We start from the raw sequence: 21468 nt of genomic DNA, 5'->3' as shown, positions 1-21468 counted from the left end.
CTTGCCGAGAACTATTAGAAAAATAATGTGACATCACTTGAAATCCAATAGAATCGTGCTGATTCAAGTTTTTTGTGCTTTCATATAATGAAAGGTATGTTCGTACGATTGAGCTGAAATTTTGTATACACGATTGGTTTGGATGACAATGCACGATAAGGTTTGTGACTTCATTCTAAATACAATATGGCGGACCATCCAGGATGGCGGAATAGTTATATTTCATGAACTTCTATAATATGGGTATCAAATGAAAGGGCTTCTTGAGAGCAACTTGGAAAATAATGTGACGTCATTCTAAATCCAATATGGGGGACCATCCAAGATGTACGAATAGTTATTATTTTTGCAATTCTGCAATATGGATATCAAATGAAAGGGCTCATTGAGAGCAACTCGAAAAATAATCTAACGTCATTCTAAATCCAATATGGCGGACCATCCAAGATGGCGGAATAGTTATATTTAATGCACTTCTATAATATGGGTATCAAATGAAAGGGCTTCTTGAGAGCAACTTGGGAAATAATGTGACGTCATTCTAAATCCAATATGGGGGACCATCCAAGATGTACGAATAGTTATTATTTTTGCAATTCTGCAATATGGATATCAAATGAAAGGGGTCATGGAGAGCAACTCGAAAAATAATCTAACGTCATTCTAAATCCAATATAGCGGACCATCCAAGATAGCCAAATAGGAAATTTTAGTCTACTTGTACAATATGAATATCTATTGAAAGGGCTCGTTGAGAGTATTTAGAAAAATGTGACATTTTTCTAAATCCAATATGGCGGAACATCTAAGATGGCGGAATAGTTATTATTTATGCACATCTGCAATACGGGTATCAAATGAAAGAGCTTGCCGAGAATAATTAGAAAAATAATATGACATCTAGTGTGAGAAACCAGAAGGTTGAAGGTTGAAATGCCAGGAGGAAGAATCCTCTTGGCATTAATCCCGGCTATTGCCAGGGTCTGCCTTCCTACTACACTTTCAACCTACTCCACTTTGCGCGGTCTTTAGCGTCCTCAGTGGTTAGACCATTGGCTCTCATATCCGGCATCACGACATCCAACCAGCGCTTCCTTGGGCGTCCAGGAGGTCTCACTCCAGGAACTGATATAGCAAGGCACTTGCATCCGACTTAGTTCTTAGACCGGCGCGTAACGTGGCCATATCATCTCAGGCGGCGCTCTTGGAGCTTATCTGCTACGTCACGGACCCCAAGACTACCTCGAACGAATGTGTTGCGTATGCGGTCAGACCGCGTTACGCCGCACATCCACCTCAGTATCTTCATTTCCGTGACGTGAAGCTCCTGAGTGTGCCGAGATAGTGTTGGCCAACATTCGCTGCCGTATAAAAGAACCGGTCGTATGATGCTCTTGTATATCAGTCCCTTGAGCTTGGCGGTTTTCTTCGGTCACAGACCACACCAGTGACCTCCCGCCATTTGGCCCAGGCAGCATTATCCGGCCATGGACATCGTGATCGATGCCTCCAGACTCGTGCATAACGGATCCAAGGTACCTGAACTTTTCTGACTTAACGGCTGGCTCAGGACCTATAAGGATCGTGCTCGAGTCCGGGCTCCCGCAGGCCATGTACTCGGTCTTCGACACATTTAGTTTAAGACCGCGGTTCTCAAGCGTACCCTTCCAGAGGTTCACTTTACGCTCCAGCGTCAGTCGGTTCTCGTCAATGAGTGCTATGTCGTCAGCATACATCATCAGCCATGGAGGCTGCACTACATTGAATAAGAACGGACTAAGAGTCGAGCCCTGGTGAACCCCCACTGTAATCAGGAAGGGTCCTAGTGTCGCCAACAGCATTCCTAACCATAGAAGAGGAATCGTGGTATATGTCTCTAGTGTGAGAAACCTAGCCAGTGGTAACTAAAAAGTAAAAAATAAATTATAAGCAAAAAATCATTTTTAGAAAAAGCTTTTATTTAAACGCTTTAAAAAGGAGAAAATAATTTTTTTCTTTTAAATTTTAACTATCAACTCATAACCTCATTGTACACAATTTATATGATCATAAAAGCTTGTCGCGTTAATCAATATTTAATTAAATTGAAACTTTAAAAATTAAAACTTAGCAGATTTTACATAATTAAATTAGCACTAGTTTAGTTACACAAGGAAATCACGCGACAAGCTTTTATGATCATATAAATTGTGTACAATGAGGTTATGAGTTGATAGTTAAAATTTAAAAGAAAAAAATTATTTTCTCCTTTTTAAAGCGTTTAAATAAAAGCTTTTTCTAAAAATGATTTTTTGCTTATAATTTTGATATATAAATAAAAAAATTGTATTAAGTATTTGAGGCAACGTCTGATTCAAAACGCAATAGCTCGATGGGGGACATCACTTGAGGGTTCGGACGGTTTGCAAGAAGCGGGAGTTCGAGTCCCGCTACTTTTAAAATATTTATACGATATATAAAGATGGCTGTTGATGATGATGATGATGATATAATTATATTTTCTTTTTTTCCCCCTTAACTATGGTTAGGGGAAAAAAAGTAAATATTATTATCTAAAAAAGGTGCAGAGTTGAGCCCAAAAAGTAAAACAGAATATCTTGACATTCAATTCTCTCTGATCACCCTTTTAAGTATTTCTTAAGAAAATAAAAATTGTTTTTTTTTTTTAATTACGCCGACCGTAATAAAAATATTAGAAAAACGTAGACAGAATAATTCTTATATAAGAATTAATAATTGATGCATTTATAAAATAAGAATTTATTAATGCATTTGCATTTAAAAGAAGACTGACTAGTCACAATTTGTGTTAAGGTCATGTATAACTTACAATGACCATGTTACTCTTATATTTATTAGACATATGTATTTTTTTATACATAATTATTTCCCAGATATAACCTGGTAAGCAGAGAAAAACTGGTAAAGGTACTTTCTTCTAAATTTTCCATACATTTTCAGAGACTTTGCATATTGAAGGTTATGAATGAAATTTAGTATTTCATTTAAAAAATACGTGTTCAGCATACACTAGACAAATAGATAATTTATTATTACAATATGAATATTTAAACTCTATCTCGTCTTTTGAGTTAGTAAACTTTCATACAAATGAGTAAAAAGTACCCATACATATTTGTATGTAACGGTACGCTGGCGGTTATTGTCTTAACACAAAGAAATAAAGATTTTAGGAGTGACCATAAATATCTATTATCATTATTTATAATAAGTAAGGTCGTAAACATTCAGCCTACAGCCTGTGTTAACTTAATGTCTAAAAAAAGTTTTTTTTTCTTTTGAAATTTGATTTCCAAGGAAAATATGGTTGATACTTAACTACAAATACAGAATATATTTTTATATTTGACAAGCTACATATTTTCTTACATTTTTATAGTGTTAATCCATTTAGGAAAGGAAGATATATTTTTAGAAAAACATAATATACAAGCATTTAAACGTAGATTTGACCCTGCGACTTTCACAAATCCTGGGAGGGTGGACGTGGTACGTTTTCCAAGGAACCACGCGGTTTCAAACTTTACCTATTTTAAAACTATATATATAATATGTTTGTATGAATATTGTTTTTTTTATGTTAGATTCACTCTTTATCCCTATTATACTCAAGCTTTTATGTACCTTACCTACTATACAGCATGGGAAAGAGACCTAGGTGTCTGCACTAGTGTTAAATAGAATGTAATAGTGAATTATAGTGAAGTAAATTGATTCTGATATTAGATACAAACAAATAACATTTCTAAAAATCATTGTTTTAGATTCGGTTTACAAATGTCCCAATAATCGATTTTCTCATATATCTTCCACGTAAAGACATCGATGATTAAAGTTTTAAAAAAAACACTATTTTTTATTAACAATTGTATGTTGCTCTAAGACCTAATAATAAATAATATAAAAAAAAATATTTATATTTAATAAATACTAAGAAATAAAAGCAATTTAATTTTTAATTAAAAAGATAAAATATATTAAATTTTTTTGCCAAACAGTAAAATGAATAAATATCTAATGAACAGTTTACCTTGTAATTAATAGTCACTCTAATGTCTCACATACAGTTCTTATACATGAATTAAACACATTTAGATATACCATAATTGGCCTCTATATAAAATTACTTGGCACTTGCAAATTTATATGAAAATAAACATATAATTTTAATATATATCAAAATTTACGTTGATAATAAATAACTTTATTTCACATTTAGTTTTAAGTTAATAGCTATTTTGCATAATTATATAGATATAGAATGACAATTTTAGTAAATAATGTACTAGAAAATGTTATATAACATGAGTTATTTATAATTATTCAAAGTGAACTAGTCTAATTATTCTTAAAAAAAATAAGCCAATATTTGAAAATATTTGAGGCCAGAGGCACAGAGGCACAAACGCCGCTTAAGAAATGCCTCCAAAATTCGGTGGAAAAGGGGGCCGAGTGTTCTAACACTAGGCTCCCTTTGCCTACTCTGCCATATGCTGCTGCTATACATACAGCGTAAAGATGAAAAAAATAATTTATGTATTATATTTGATTACATAAATAATTTAAAAACATTATATTACCTAAATCAGCAATATTAAATAACACAATTTTCTCAAAACACGTAAGACGAAAATCGCTATCGTTATCACAAGAGATGCGCGGGCGCAATCATTTAACGAGCTCTACCTCTCTCTCAACCTGAAAATGCAGTAGCGTGCCAACCACCGGCTGAGGTGCACGTGTCAAGTGTCAAAACAAGCACCTCGTGGCCGGAGAACTTGGAAATTAATTAAAATGGTGAGTGTATTGTGCATTTAATAATTATTAATAGTTAATGTGATACTTGGAATAGCGCTAAAAACGGATTTAGTGGGAAACCATTCGCGGTATTCTAAAACTTATGAACGGGCGGGCTCTAATTGCAACTTCGGTTTGTCTACGTTTAAAAATATTATATTCAAATTATGCATTTGCATCATACGTGTATTAATTTTTAATGTATGTAAAATTTTATTATAATTATATAAAATATATTTAACTGAGTGTGTATGTTTGTTACTTAATTACGCAAAGACTACTGCGTACATTTGTATGAAGTTTTGCATAAAAAAATATTTTGTGTACTTATAATTTATATTTAATATTTATAAAATCGTGGCCAGTCGTGGCGCTGGGCCCAAATGTGTGACTGTAATAACCAGTGGATGAAATATTTAATATTTTTATTTTAAAGTAGTGAGCAGAGTGTCTTAACACTAGGCTCTCTTCCTATCCTGCTATGCGGGATGGGAAGGGATACAGCGTGAGGCTAATATATAAAACTTTATTATAATAAGTTATTGGCATGTGTTGAGTTTACTATGTATTTTGTGCTGAAATAAACATATTGATATTTAATACTGATATTGCCACGGAAAAACTCGCAAACTACTAATTCTGTAACACGTTTTCGATTTCGTGGTTCCGAGTTTTTACTATACACAATTCTTAAGCCATTCATTATAATATGAATACTTGTATTATGGTCATTACGTATAACCATTTTTACAAGGCCGAGGAGCACGTGGCTTGCAGTAAATCGATCACGCATTCAACATTTTAAAAATATTTCTTCCTATTATCATTTTACAATAAATCGTTCACGATAAAGTAAAATACGTATAAGGAAATATATTAAAATTCATAATCACAAAGTAAAAGATAATACGTCTGAAGACATTTAACGAAGTAAAATACAACTATTAATATAATATTACAGCTATTATTTTGGGTTAAAATTAAAAAAAAAAAAAAAAATTAAATCAGCTTCACGCTGTATCCCGCACACACCAGGGTAGGCAGAGTGAAGCTATTGCTAAGACACTCCGTTCCCCACTTTCTGCCGAATTCTGGAGACATTTCGTGTTGAGTGGAAGAACTCAACGCTGCCCTTTGCCTTTACATCAGAAAAAAAATGACAATATATAAATATATAAAAATTTAAATAAATAAAAAAATAATTTCCACGAGTGGGGATCGAATTCACAACCAGTTGCGTTTACAGTCACACTTTGCGTCCCTGTGCCAAGACTGCCCTGAGTTTTTAAAGTGATATTTAAAAATACTCTAGTTTGGTCGTCTCTTTTAAAACCTACGTGTATATGACGGTAATAGTTAATTAGAATAGACGCCTGTCCCAGAAGTGGAAATAGCCTGTGTTCGCACAATAGCCATACGAATCGAGTACGTTTTATAAATAATAATTATTTAACAAAAATCCTTTTGTATCATCATTAAAATAAATATAAACATATATTAGACGAATACAATTTAGTTCTTCACATAAAAACTAAGTGTGCTTTAAAATATTAACAAAGAAGAATCGTAGGTTTCAAGCGCTCCTCCATAGCATATTATATATGAAAATAAACCTATTCAATTTCCATTCGAGATGAAATAAATGTTGATATAATAAATCATCATTATTTTCGAGTACATCACTAGTACAGCGAACCTCATTAATTACGGGCATATAAAATAAACATTAATTTCGTTTTTGTGTTAACGGTCAAAGGGACTTAACTATCTCCATTTAAATATTATAATTTTATATAGTGATGGGAAAAAAATGTCTGACATCAATTTAGCGTGTTCGTTCAATCTGTGCTCGTAGTGATGGGACTCGAGAATTTAATAGTGATGTGCATAATAACTGTATTATTAGGGTACGTAATTATGATGTTTTTCCTTTTGAAAAGATAAATATTAAAGATAAAGTTCTTTGTTTGTTATAATAAAGATTTATCTTCTGTCATACAATTTAAATAGAGTATTATCTTTCAGTTTATATTTATAATGGTAGGTATATAAATGATGATGAAGCCAGTAGTGGTACATTTGCACAAACGTACGACTGTAAACGCGGCAGGTCGTGGATTCGATTCACACTTAAAGAAATGAAATATTTCATATTTTCGTTTCTTCGCTCTAATAACGAGATGAACTGTTGCGTTAAGTTCCGCCAGTCAATATGCAATGCCTATAGAATTTGGAGAAAAGAACGTTCGTCTTACAGAACGGAGTGCCTTAACACTAGATTGCCATGTTTCTATGCTAGATACCTATGCTACTATGTGCGAGCGACAGCGTGAAGCTAAAAAAATACATAAATCTTTTATCAGAATAATTATATTTATGTATTTACTTACGGCTTATATAAAAATATTTTGTATTTAATATCACTTTCTATATGTCGTAATCATTATTGAATGTACCCAAAAATCCCTTTTTACGAATAAATTATGAAACTTGAGTGGAATAACCAGTTTACCTTTAACCGTAGGTATAACTGACATAAATCTAGACTGTTTAAGGCTTTAAACTAAAGTACTTTGTCTAATAATTTTATATTTATTTATTACTATGTCCATCCTACTCCACCTACAATTTATCAAAAAACTTAAATTTGTTAAAAATAAAATTGTTCTATTCCAAGAATGTTTTTACATTTTTTCATAACAGATAAAGCTTAATCTTTTAAAAGCTTCATACGCAACGTTTGAAATTCAATAAATTTTTAGTGATGGTTATACTATTTTTAATAAAAAAAAAATCAGTCAATTGCGAGTCTGGCTCGTTCACAACGTGTTCCGTAATAATTGCAGGATTGAAGGGCAACGTCAAGTACAACTTATAAAATTTGACAAATTTAAGTTTGCTTATGCACTCTTTTTTTAATATTTTTTTTTTCTATGAAATCTATGAAATTTACATATATTTTTTTCTTTTTTATACTTTGGTTTTGTTTGTTTTTTCTTTTGTTTTTTTCTGTGCTTCATGGATTGTAGACTGGAAATAATAATTTCCGCTTGATACTTCCACGCTCTCCAAATAAATGGTCTTATCAAACGAACGGACGGACAACAAACTGATCCTATAAGGGTGCCGTTTTTTTTTGAGGTACGGAACCCTAAAAAAATAAAATCAACAGAGTGATTTATCCCAATATTTTTACTATAAACAGCAAATATAAGAGTTTAAAACAACAGTCTGTCGTTACTTGTAATCGATCTCAGCTGGGAAACGAATAGGCGGAAATATCATGCCGTTATATCCTCCTTTTTGCTCTCGTTGCATGGTTAATATACCGGAGATTAAATTGATGTGTACAAGTTGATATCCCTGAACGACCGACTTGCATAATGTTGATATTTACATAATATTTCTTTAGATAATAATTATTTGTGAAAAAATATCAAAATATTTTTTAGTGTCTCGGATAAAGAAGGAACCTAGTGTTAAGACACTTCGTTTCCTACTTTCCGCAGAGTTCTGGAGTTCTATTCTATTCTTATGTTCTATTGAGCCTATTTGCCTCGACACCGAAAAACATTTTATTTTATTTATTTGCATAACTAATATATTAAGCACTTGTTATATCATCAAAACAAGAAACGAAAACTTTAGTATTAAAATTCATTAATTAAGACAAATCGTTTAATAATGCACTTACAGTTATGTTATACATAATGTTAAAACAATATACCCTCTCACATAATTCTTTCATCGAACCCAGTAGTCTTATTTGGACTCGTTTTTTTCCTGTCAAGTGTGTTTTACTTATTATTTATTTTATTATTCTTTCTGGCGAGCTATAAACAATCTTGAATAAATAATTAATTTTATATAAATTATTATATATATTCGATCCTTAAACAATTAAAATAAATATTTTTTCTTATATAACCTATAACATATTTTTATTCACCTCCTCGATATTCCCTAATGCATGTGGATACATACTATTCAGCAAATTTTAATGACGGTTTCTCTCTTCCAAGCTGAACTCAAAACGTCCGAGAAAATCACATTTTCACTGCATTTAAGTTGAATTTTTGAAACTCATATTTTAAAATAGTATATGAAAAGAAATGTGGTGTTAAACTTTGCAGCTCAAGCTACAATTTCTCTGATACGGGAAACGCCGACAACGGAGTGTCTTGACACTATATCTACCCTACTAACTTTTACGAGATACCGCTAGAAAAACTATATAAAATAACTTATTACGACATTTTTTTCAGCCATAAGAGCTAAAAGACACGTGATACAAAAAAGATAATAACATTAACTATAAACACTTAACCTCTTCTCAGAAAACTTGGATAAATATTATCATAAGTGCAATTAAATAAACATTCATACTGACATTATGAATATTAGAGACGACGAAATTCAAATATCACATTCTAGGACGCATGTGTACAAATAAGCTTCTATTTAGTTAAGACTGTAATAAACGTGATATGTAACTGCAATGTTTAAAAGTAAAGTACGTAACTTAACCTTTTTATTTAAATTATAAGCTTCCGGTATATAATTATATTGTAAATTGGTATTTTTAATGTTTATTATTTATTAGAGTTAAATATTTTTAATTGATGTTTTAAGATAAAGAAAAATAATCTTTCATATTATAGTTACAGTTTCGTACATAATATTAACTCTGAATGCGTTTTAATTTCAAGAAATAATATTCACATATTATAATACTATTTTTAAAAAAAAAACTAGTGCATGGCTGTCTGTACTCATTAATACATACGGTCGATATTCTTTGGAAGTTTCTATGAATGAAATATACGATGTAGACTATATATCTATGCGATATGTGGTAGTTTCTTTTTTATTTTCATCGTACAATAAAAGATCTTGTCGTTATCAGAACAAGGAAAATGAAAATATTAAATTACATTTAAATTATAGGTATATCATTTTCTCGAGTGGGAATCGAACCTACAACCTGTTTACAATTGCACAAATATTTTTTAAATACCTATTAAATTATATTAAATAAGCTATTATCAAGTTTGCGTAAAGCCAATCATTATCTTTATAGAACTATATATTTATATCTTGTACTTATACCCCACATATATCATAGTATTAGATTATGTTAAGAAGTATTTCGTAAAACAAAGACCGTACTTAATATATATATTTTTAATTGGCTCTACAAATTTTTAATGGTTATTCTAAAATATAAAATACAATTGAGTTAAGGTATTGTATTTATTCAATGTTTTGAAACTTACTGCAGAATATTAGTTTTGTTACTAAGATTTTAAATAGTTCATATTAATTTTGTTAATTTAAAACCCGTCGTAGCACAGATGCATGCGCGAACTGCGCGACTGTTCTGAGACAAAGCACGGCGTTGGGTTCCGCTATTTATTAGCTTCTCAAGTACCTCAAGAATTCATTGGAAAATGGGGAACAGAAGTGTCTTAATGGAAAAGGAGTGTGTTAACATAAAGGGAACGTAAGAATCATTCCCTCTTTTTACCCCGCATCGTGTAGGATATAGCAAAACGTTAAAAAAAAATTTGTATATTCAAAATTCAACAAAATATATTTAAAGTTTAAGACAAAAAAAAATAAAACGAGATAGATAAAATACTTTTTAAAACAATTTAAATAGTTCCATTATTATTGAATTTGTACAGTTTTTATTAGCCACCAAGTTAACAAAAGGACTGATATCTTAGACCATAAAAATTATCTGTACAATAAACTATAGATTAAAGAATAACTTCAAGTATTTGTTCTTCGCTTCAATAGATTTATTAGGGCCGTATAATAAGATATATATAATGAATACTTCTATAGACAATTTTCTCTGAATTCTGATGTATGACAGAAATTCCTAGAAGGCTTACAACCAAAGAGAATACTAAATTTAATACCAACCGAGGCTTATCACGTCAACGTCTACATACCTACAAATATATGACAGTGACTCTAACTTAAAAAGACAGGTTTTGACTTTTAAAATTAATTAGCAACTTACAATAAAAAAGTAAAACGAATTATTGCAATTTACGTTTTAGTTTTAATCATTTAATGTTTTTTAAATAATCTTCGTAATGTTAATTTTTATAACACTATTCGAATGAATCGATTGACGAATATCGATTGTAGTTTTTTTGGCACCTTAAATCCTCTAAAATATTTTATTATAACAATATAAGCAGTCTATAGAAACAATGTAGAACGTAATGGGCACACAGTGTGACTATAAACGACATGGTGTGGGTTCGATTTCCAGTCGAAGAAATAAAATATACATATAATTTTTCTCCGCTCAATGCCTCCAAAAATAGCTGGAAAATGGAGAACGGTCTTAATACTAGGTTCTAACAATCGTTACAAGAATCGTTATTGTAAAAATCATATCTTTTACGTATTAAAGACTAATTATAATTAATTATTACGCATAGATAAAAATATTTATTGTTAATTATAATCACATGAAGAGTTTAATTGATGATTTTAATTGCGTCATTATGTTTTGATTCAAATTAAAAATATAAGTTCTTAAAGTTAACATTGATTTTAAAATTTTTAATATGTTAGGCACTAAAATGTTATAAGAATTTATTATTTTCCTAAATCGAAATATTTGTAAATAATTCGATATCCATACAAAAAAAATAAAACATTAAGAGATTTTCCATTTTTTTTCATTAAGCCACGACGATAGCCTTACAATCAAAACGATATTTTAATATTATTGTGGAATTCCCTAAATAACCTAATTTAGTAGGTAAATAAATGTTTTAATGAAATACGCAGCCATAATCAGATAAATAAAGTATTGTTTGATAAGAAAATATACATTCTTAATTCTTATATCTTATCTAATATGTATATAAGTAATATTATATGATAAGAGATAAAATAGAAAAACCTAGTGTGGAGACACTACGTTCCCCATTTTGAGCCGAATTCTGAAGGCATTGTATGTTGAGAGGTGGAATTGAACGCCACGTTTTACCTCGGCACCAGAAAGAAAATATAAATTTAAATAAATATTTCATTTTCTCGAGCGGGGATCGAACCCACAACCAGTCGCGTTAATAGTCACACTTTTGATTAGGAAACGTTTTAAAAATGTTTACGTAGCGGGATATTAAACCTCGCCTTTTAGTAACCGTCCAAAACGGTGTTACCAATAAGCCATACGTTCTCACCAAACCACTTAGAATTAGATTTACGCTTGTTACAATTTATTTATATTGTTGGCATTTCATCATTTTTACAAATTTCCGCTACCAGAGCTCAGTGTTGTTGGACGGGTTCCAAGAGGAGCGGGTTCAAAGCCCTTTCAAATATTTGTTCTAAAAAAGGATTTTTCTTTCCAAAATGTGGAACCATACTTTAATTCGTTAAAAACATGTTTTACCTTCTGTCAATATTAAACAATAAATACCAATACCCTACTACCCTGCTCCACATGTATAAAAATATATAATTTTATAATCATAATTTAGTGGGTACGGAATGTCTTATATCTTATATGTAAATTTAGTTTGTGAAGAATTTAAATTAGGTTCCCTTTACGTACCCTGCTATATGAGTAACAAGTAAAAAAACTATAGCTTAACAATGTATTCTAGTCTTATTTTATAGTAGCCTAATTTGTATGCATATCTACATTGTATGTGGCCTAGGAGTTAGGAGCAAGTGTCTCAGCAAACCCAAGTACCGTACATTTTCTCTATAAGCACCTACTTCGTTGTGATGCTGACATAAATTGTAAGCCAAGAAAGTAACTTAACTCGTTTATTAAAAAAAATATCGGGTTATATGAATGTGAAAGTTGATTTGTTTTAGTGGTTGTATAGTGAAGAAAATGGACGAACAGATTTGGATGAAATTTTATTAGCTGTGTATAAATTAACACTATATAAAGATAGTTAAATATAGTGAAGCCGTCGTGGCGCAGCGGCATAAGGGTGTGACTGTAACGCGAGGGTTGTGGGTTCGATCCCCAATCGAGGAAGTGAAATATTTATTTACGTTTATATTTCCATTTCTTCGCTCTCGTGTCGAGGCAAAGTAACTTAATACTAGGTTCCCTCTGCCTACCCTCCTGTATGCGGGATACAGCGTGAAGCTGATTTATTTATTTATTTTACTACTAAACTAAACACGCTGATACGAATACATCCTCAACAAAAACCAAAAGCTTAATTTTGTACGCTTAACGATTTTAAGTAATACATCATCAAGCAATTGTTAGAACAAGGTCATATTATATACTTGTACTATAATAAAATAAGATTATCTCATTCGTTTTTATGTCAAATATTTTTTGTTAAACTTTAGTTTAATATTAAGTACTTATGACGTCTCCAGTTTTGTACTTCCATTCCATTTCTTGTCATTTGTCTCCATGAGTACCTATGTCCTATAAGTGACGTCCATGTAAAATTTGAGACTCCTAGCATTTGTAGTAACGAAGTTTCATACAAACTTTCAACCCCAAAAACAACCCCTTAGAAGTCGAATATTACAAATTCCCGTCTTAGCGAGCACCTACGTCCTATAAATAACTCCTATTGAAAATTTGAGGTTCCTAGCACATGTAGTTTCTGAGATTTCGTGATGAGTGAGTGACCTTTCGATTTTATGTATAAAGATAATTTCTTTCTATAACGCCACGTAACTCTTGAAGTTAATATTTCAACTAGGAAACGATATATTTCTAAAAAATATTTAAAATACCTAGCTAGTTTCCTTTAAGGTATTAGGTTTCACATCAGGTGTTATGGATCTATTTAATTAATTACAATTTTTTACAGTTTTAAAGTGTTATTCCATACTTAGGAAATAAAAGTGTAATTTTTCGAAAACATACAAATACTTTAAAAAATTTTAACTTCGCTATATTAATTTTTTTATTAGACTTCTAAAAAAAATATTATTAATTTGCAAACGTTATCAGAAAACCTCTTATCACGAACCAGTTTCTAAAGCATTATATTCGTCTTCTCTATTAAGGATTAACTAAGCTGAGCTAACTTCTACGTCGAATTTGAGAAGCTAGAGTTCCACAAACTTAAGTTATTATGTCAACGGAAAATGCTCATCAAGTTGCTCATAGAGGCCATCGTGGCGCAGCGGCAAAAGGGTGTGACTGTAACATGACAGTCGTGGGTTCGACAGACAGATACACCAAAAAATGTATGTTTTATAAAATTCTAGATAAATTTAACTAATTTCTACCATCACCATACATTCAAATGTTCATAAATAAAAAATAAAAGACAATTTTTTTTTTCTACTATATTATATTTATTATCAAACTATGCAATAAGAATAATAAATTAGTATACATCCTTCAAGAACACTTAAATACGGTAAAACACGTCTATTGCAGTTGCCTCGGATTTTTATCGATCGAATCGCCTGATCGAAGATCGGTTTCACGGTCATGACATCGTTTCTTACTATAATTCTTTATAATGTACCTGTTTTTTTAAGTTATTCAAGTAATTACATGAGTTTTTATCCGTCTACGTTACAAGCATATAATATTTAATTGATACCTTATAGGAAAATAATACTACGACAAAAAATTGATCTATTCGATTTTTTTTTATAATCGATTACTGCTTCCTTATAGGAATAATCGATCACAAAATAAATATCGAATCGATATCTCATAATTGCTACTTTATAGAAACAATCGAATATAAAATAATAATCGAATAAATCGATTTTTACTATGATTCAGGTATTCTACACAGTACCTCGACAATGTTTAGAATACCTGAGACGTAAAGTAAGGTAAATAATATTTCGTACATTATCTACAGTATACCATATATATAGAATACCGAATTACACAGACTACCAGTAACAGATATACTAATTAATAAGTATATGCAAGTACATATATATGCATGATATTGACTTAAATTTAACTAATTAATACACAATTAGGTGAAGGCAAGTTTTAAAATTATTATAAGATATTCATAACTATTTTTAATTTTCTTTATCTTTTTCTTTTCCTTTATAAGCAAGATTGTCGGAGAGAATTCTCACACCTGAGAAGTTGTAAAACGTAAATATATAAAGAGAGCCATTGACGACGATCTACCTGCTTGCTTTATTCCTATTCAACTTATTGAAGCCAGTTGTGGCGCAGAAGCGTGTAAATTGTAAACGCCTGTCGCGTTGTGGGTTCGATCCCTAATTGAGGAAATGGAAATATTGAATATTTTTATTTCTTCGATCTGCTGTCGAGGCAAAACGCGACGTTAAGTTCCCCCACTCAACACGCAAACCCTCCAGAATTCGACGGAAAATGGGGAAAAGTGTCTTAACACTAGATTCCCTCTGCCTACCCTACTGTGTGCGGGATACAGCGGGAAGCTAAAAAAAAGCTTATTTTTTGCATAGATTATTATAACCATACGTGATTGAATTACATAGTTTTATTAGGTGTTTCATATTAAATTCGTATACACTCCAAAATATACGAGTATATGACTAAGGTTTGTTATTAGAACTAATTTTTTTAAAAAATAAATTAATTAATTTGTTCACTTAATAATATTTAAAAGATAAAACTATTATATAATTTTAGATAATACCATACAAACCCATCAAAATTAAATTAATGAAATTTCGAAATTCAATACTAAAATTGAACGTTGAAGTTAACTTAGATATGAGTTATTCTGTTACTAGTGCGAGCTAGTCTCCAGTCTAAGATCGATGCGTCTTATCCAAGTCGGTGACCTACATACGCCGCCGTGTTTCCTAGAAATTACCTCCGTTACATTGAAAACTCGATCTGAGCTTTCTTTGAAAGCTTCATGAAGCGATTTTCTATCTTTACATATTGTATTCGTATGCCATATACAGAATATATTATGACATACAAATAATATATAGAAAATTTATGGTTATTTGTATCCCGCTGTATCCCGCAAACAGCAGAGTAGGCAGAAGAAACCTAGTGTACACAGTGTTGTTAGTTCCCAACTTTCTGCTGAATTCCGGAGACAAATTGGCAGAAACTGGGGATCAAACTCACAACCGTCGCGTTACAGTAACACCTGTACTTACTTAAAGTAAATAAGAACATAATGGAACATAGAGACATTTCGTTTATTTGGGAAGTCTGTCTATATTTTTCTATTACGACATTCCTGAGTTATGATATACTGTACGTACTGATACATGATTTTATTTAAACAAAGAAAATATACAAATCTGTAACACTATTGTATTTTTCAGTAGTGCGAGCTTTATTTCACCTGAATATTCACATTTTAGTAGCTTCAGGCCAAATCTAGTGGAGAGGTTTTAGTACGAGTATGTCCGCTTAAAAGTGTTTGTATGTTGTGTAAATATCAAAACAAACTTCAATTCTAAAATAGATTTCTATAATATTCTTTTTAAATAAATAATGATAAAGGAATTTAAAATAAATATTTTTTTACCAGCTAAATGCTGGTTCGCACACAACGGGGATAGAGAGAATCTCGTGTTAAAACTCTCCGTTTTCCACTTCCGCCAAATTTTCGAAGTATTGGGTTGAGTTGCAGAACTCATCGCCGCCTTACCTTATTACCAGAGCGAAGAAATGAATTAAATATTAATAAATAACAATTCATTTGGCCCAGTGGGAATAGAAGCCAGAACTGTCGCCTTTACAGTCACAACCATGTACCTCTGGGCCACGACTGTTTCTAAATAAATAATAATAAAATAATTTATAAGTTAAATCTGGTTGGATAAGTCCACGAAAAGGAGAGAACGCAATATCTTTGTGTAAGCTATTTACGAAAAAAAATTAAAATATTTTCATTTCCATACAATTTGCTCGAGACCGACTGATACAATGTATTAATTAAGGACAAATGTGAAGTTGGCAAACAGTTCGTTCAGCTCGTTCGTTCAGCTCATCTTGACAAGATAGTTAGTTCTAAACTTGTATATGTATGTAGGCGAAGTAAACAAAACAAATTAAATCAAATAAGGCCATCACTATTAGAGCCATTGAAAGCCTTGAACAAATAAATGAAAAACGCGTCACACGGTTGTTGATTGCAATTCATTAAAACTCAATTATTTACTTCATTGATAGTTTGTTGATAAGTATACAAATTTGCCACTACAAAATTATATTTATTTGATTAAATATTAGTTTATAGATTATATATTAGTATATTCGAATATTATTGATATAATTTTAATTTAACGAAATGGGCAATTTAATTGGGGATTAACAATAGAGAATTCAGCGGAAAGTTAGGAATAGAAATGTCTTAATGGGACTGAAGTATCTTAACATCAGGTTCCCAGATTGTCTCTGCCTCCCCTATATACAACACTAGCGGCGCTCGCGGTTTCACCCGCATGAACTATGTTATTATTAATTTCTGTCTCCATGACTACGTCCTAGTGACGTCTATGCAAAATTTGAGACTCCTATCATTTGTTGTAACGAAGTTTCATACAAACTTTCGACCCCAAAAACAACCCCTTAAAGGTCGAATATTGCAAATTCCCGTCTTAGCGAGCACCACGTCCTATAAATAACTCCTATGCAAAATTTGAGATTCCTAGCACATGTAGTTTCTTAGATTTCGTGATGAGTGAGTGACCTTTCAATTTTATATATATAGATAAAGACTTAAGAAGAAAAGTTCTCATATTGCAATTATAATAATTGTCCCAAAAACTGAACTAAAATATGAATGTGTACATAAAGTTTTAAATGGTGAACCATCTACATGATAAGAGAAGCAAATGTACATGTATTTCAACTTTGAAATTTAATAAATGTCGCGACCTGATATTTGCTCCTATCTGAACTTTTTCCTATTTATGTAGTTTAAGGCGAAAACGAAATTTCAGCTTATGATGACGAGTTGGAAAATGTAAATTTCCCGGCACTTCCGTTTCATTTATGTTACATGTATTTTGAATTACAGATAGAACATTAAATATACAGATTAAATATAAACACAGATGGTATGCATAGATAAAATATTTTCTAACATAGCAACAATTATTATTATTTTCCATTATACACATATTTTTATAATTTTGGTCTTGCATATTCATAACTATTACATCAAAGAAATTCTATAAATTTTAAAATGAATTTTTATTTTATGAATTTTTATGTTATATTTAAATTTTTTTTGTTTTTTTTTTAATATCGATTAGTAGTTCGCGTTTATAAAGTAATATTTATATTTTTTTACCCAATTAAAGTTCTTACCGTTATCAAACAAGAAATTTGTTTAATTTTTAATAAAGAAGACGTGTATTTATCGTACAGAAATAAATGGGAATTACCACCACGAAGCAATTAGTAATACATAAATGTATAAATTAACTTTAAATGTATATATTAATTAAACGTCGATAAACTTCAATAAAATGAGTACGTCTCATATATATTTTTTTATTTACTTGTCACTTTTTTCACTGACAACAGAGTAGGCAGAGGGAACCTAGTGTTTAAGACATTCCCTTCCCCATTTTCCACCGAATTCTGGAGGCATTGCGTGTTGAGTGATGGAACTAAAACGGAAATTGTAAATATTTCATTTCCCCGAGCGAGACTCGAACTCACAACCTATCCTGTTTATAGTCACGTTTTTTCAGATATTACTATTCCATCCATGAAAATAAAGTAAAGTATAAATCAGCGAGCAGTTTTATATATTATGTATTATTTATTGCATTAACTACCACTATATTATTTATATAAAAAAAAAATTAGCATAACTTAAATTGCATTACCTGGGAATTGGCCATCATATTTCCAGATAACAACATCGACTCGACTGTTAATCTTTCCAGAAATCGACGATGACGATGAGAGGATATGAGATCTAAGCCTGCTTGATGTGTAGCGAAAGTAACAGTATCTAATTATTGTATATCCTTATAAGCCTTTCCATTGTTATATAAACAAATCCTAATAGCCCGCCTTTTCCTATAGGAACTTAACGCCGCAATCTGTCTGACCAGGGCAAGAAAAACATTTATATAAAAAAATGTTTTTTTTTAAAAATTGAAATTATGAAAAATATAATAGTTAAAATAAGAATTATCCACTATTTCATTATTGAATATACAAACAAAAATGGTTTCATTATAAAGTACTGGGATTTGTACTACGTGACCAGTTAACATCAAATAGGATAATTTGCATTCCTCTTCTAAGTGTCCGTGTTGAACAAATGTATATTGAATTCTACAGATTTACTTTAAATTGTTGCATATATATATTAAACAAAAAAAAAAAATGAAATCTATATATATAAAATCGAAAGGTCACTCACTCATCACGAAATCTCAGAAACTACATGTGCTAGGAATCTCATATTTTGTATAGGAGCTATTTATAGGACGTAGATGCTCGCTAAGACGGGAATTTGCAATATTCGACTTCTAAGGGGGTTGTTTTTGGGGTTGAAAGTTTGTATTAAACTTCGTTACTACAAATGCTAGGAGTCTCAAATTTTGCATGGACGTCACGTATAGGACGTATGTAGGTATCATGGAGACAGATTTTAATAATAACGTAGTTCACGCAGGCGATGCCGCGGGCGGGCCGCTAGTATTTAATATTTTCATTTTCCTCGCTCTACATCTGGTACTCTTTGTTAAGCTCAACACGCAATGCCTCAAGAATTAGACGGAAAGTGGGCAATGGAAGTGTCTTGCTCATTAAGACACAAGAACGTAGTGTCTTCATAGGTTCCCAGGTCCCCTACAGATTACCCATGAATGCTATATGTGGGATACAGAAGAAAGCTAAAAAAATAAATATATATTTTAGTATATAAACATATAGAAAATTATGCCATCAGTCTCCAATTGCCGGTGACCACAGGTTCCATTTTCAAACAGATCAGATATCAGAAGCCCTCTTATCATATACTCGTAGATACATTTACTTACGATATTGAATTGACATTGCTTGACGACTGAATGAGTATATATTTTAAAATAAGGACAACGGAGTGCCTTTATACTAGGTTCCCTCTACTTACCCTGCTGTACCCGGGATAAAAACCCGGCGTAGAACTAAAGAAACATTTACATCATGAAAGAAACATTTACATCATGTATACTGGCGGCCCCCGTGCTGGTTTGCCAGTTTTAACTATACAAATATTTATTTACGTATATTTACGAAAAGACTATTAATTATTTTAGTTTGGTTATCATTTTTTTTCAGCTTTACGCTGTTACCCACATTTAACAGGGTAGGCAGAGCAAATCTAGTGTTAAAACACTTTGTTCTCCACTTCTCGCCGAATTTTTCATGGCATTGCGTGATGAATGGCGGAACTAAACGCCGTGATGTTTGCCTTGATACCAATCAGAGCGAAGAAATTAAAATATTAATAAATAATTATTCATTCTTCCGAGTGAGAATCGAACCCACAAACTAGGCAGGACAGGCGTTTTGAAAACTTTCACAATAAGATACGATGATATACCTATAACATATAGTTAGAACCACAGAATTGATTCCACTATCTCCGTCGAACCAGCAAATGTCGTTTATTTATTACATCGTGAACCATAAAGGGCCAGTCGTTAACTCCACACACAAAGTTTAGACAGCCGTGGTCGCCGTACGTGCGTTATCAATCATCTATGAAAATCGTCGAAGATTATTTATTTATTGATTTTTATCGTAATTTTTATGAACTATAACTTTTTTAGAAGCTATAACTGCCTTTGAATTTTAATAACATCCTTATTTCACTATGATGACGCATATAGGAAATATTTGTTTATTTATCTGTCTATACTTTTAAAATGATCGTCGTAGCGCAGCGGTACAAGAGTGTGACTGTAACGCAACGGTTATGGGTTCGATCCCCACTCGATGAAATGAAAATTTATTTACATTTATATTTTAATTTCTTCGCTCTGATGTCGAGGATTAGCGCAGAGTTGACTTATCACTCAACACGCAATGCCTCCAGAATTGGGCCACAAATGGGGAACGGAGTGCCTTAACACTAGGTTCCCTCTGCCTACCCTGCTGTGTGCGGGATACAGCGTGAAGCTGATTTTTATTTTTTATACTTATAATAAAATAGTAACGTATCAGTGTCTGTACATTGAAGATATATATAAAAAATGATATAGGGGGCGTTTATTAATGTAATAATAAAGTATACCTACTTATAAAGTTAGCAAGAAGTAGCCGTTGTAACCTAGCCAAGCAGGTCGATAATATACTCTCCATTTTTACAGCTCAAAGATTTCCTTCCTTATCGTGTCCTCGATAGTCTATAATTTTAAATAGAAACACTTTTTTTATTATTTTCCTCTAATTCTGATGGAATTTGTAAAACATTTATTGCTTACTTTTTTCGTACGTTTTATGTATAACTATTTCCTGGTTTATTAAAATAAATATTAATTCATTTAAGTTGCCTATCCATACAAATTTGTAAATATATAAAATGATGCAATTTATATGAATAACTTGTTTTAATTACATAGGTGCATTTGGACCATGAACTAAATTGAATTTCAAATTATCGACTATCTTATCTCAATATCCTTGAACAAGATTTAGTTTAAATACCTTTCTAACTAAAGTATTTTCAAGGACATATA

General features: G+C 31.4%; 1 protein-coding gene across 1 annotated transcript in view; it reads left to right on the top strand.

Moving 5' to 3' along the window:
• Positions 1-4709: 4709 nt before the first annotated feature.
• The window catches only part of LOC146538902 (uncharacterized), a 36163-nt gene continuing 19404 nt past the window's right edge, over positions 4710-21468 (top strand). The window contains exon 1 of the mRNA XM_085186127.1: positions 4710-4818. Coding sequence (XP_085042253.1) covers positions 4816-4818 — 3 coding nt within the window. The 5' untranslated portion in view covers positions 4710-4815. The remainder of the gene's footprint in view (positions 4819-21468) is intronic.

This window comes from Heliconius melpomene, chromosome 5 (genome assembly GCF_056956725.1).
Source record: "Heliconius melpomene rosina isolate 202511_hmr_F chromosome 5, ASM5695672v1, whole genome shotgun sequence".
Taxonomy (NCBI): Eukaryota; Metazoa; Arthropoda; class Insecta; order Lepidoptera; family Nymphalidae; genus Heliconius; species Heliconius melpomene.
Note: the sequence above shows the minus strand (reverse complement) of the source record. Positions and strands in the feature narration are given on the sequence as shown.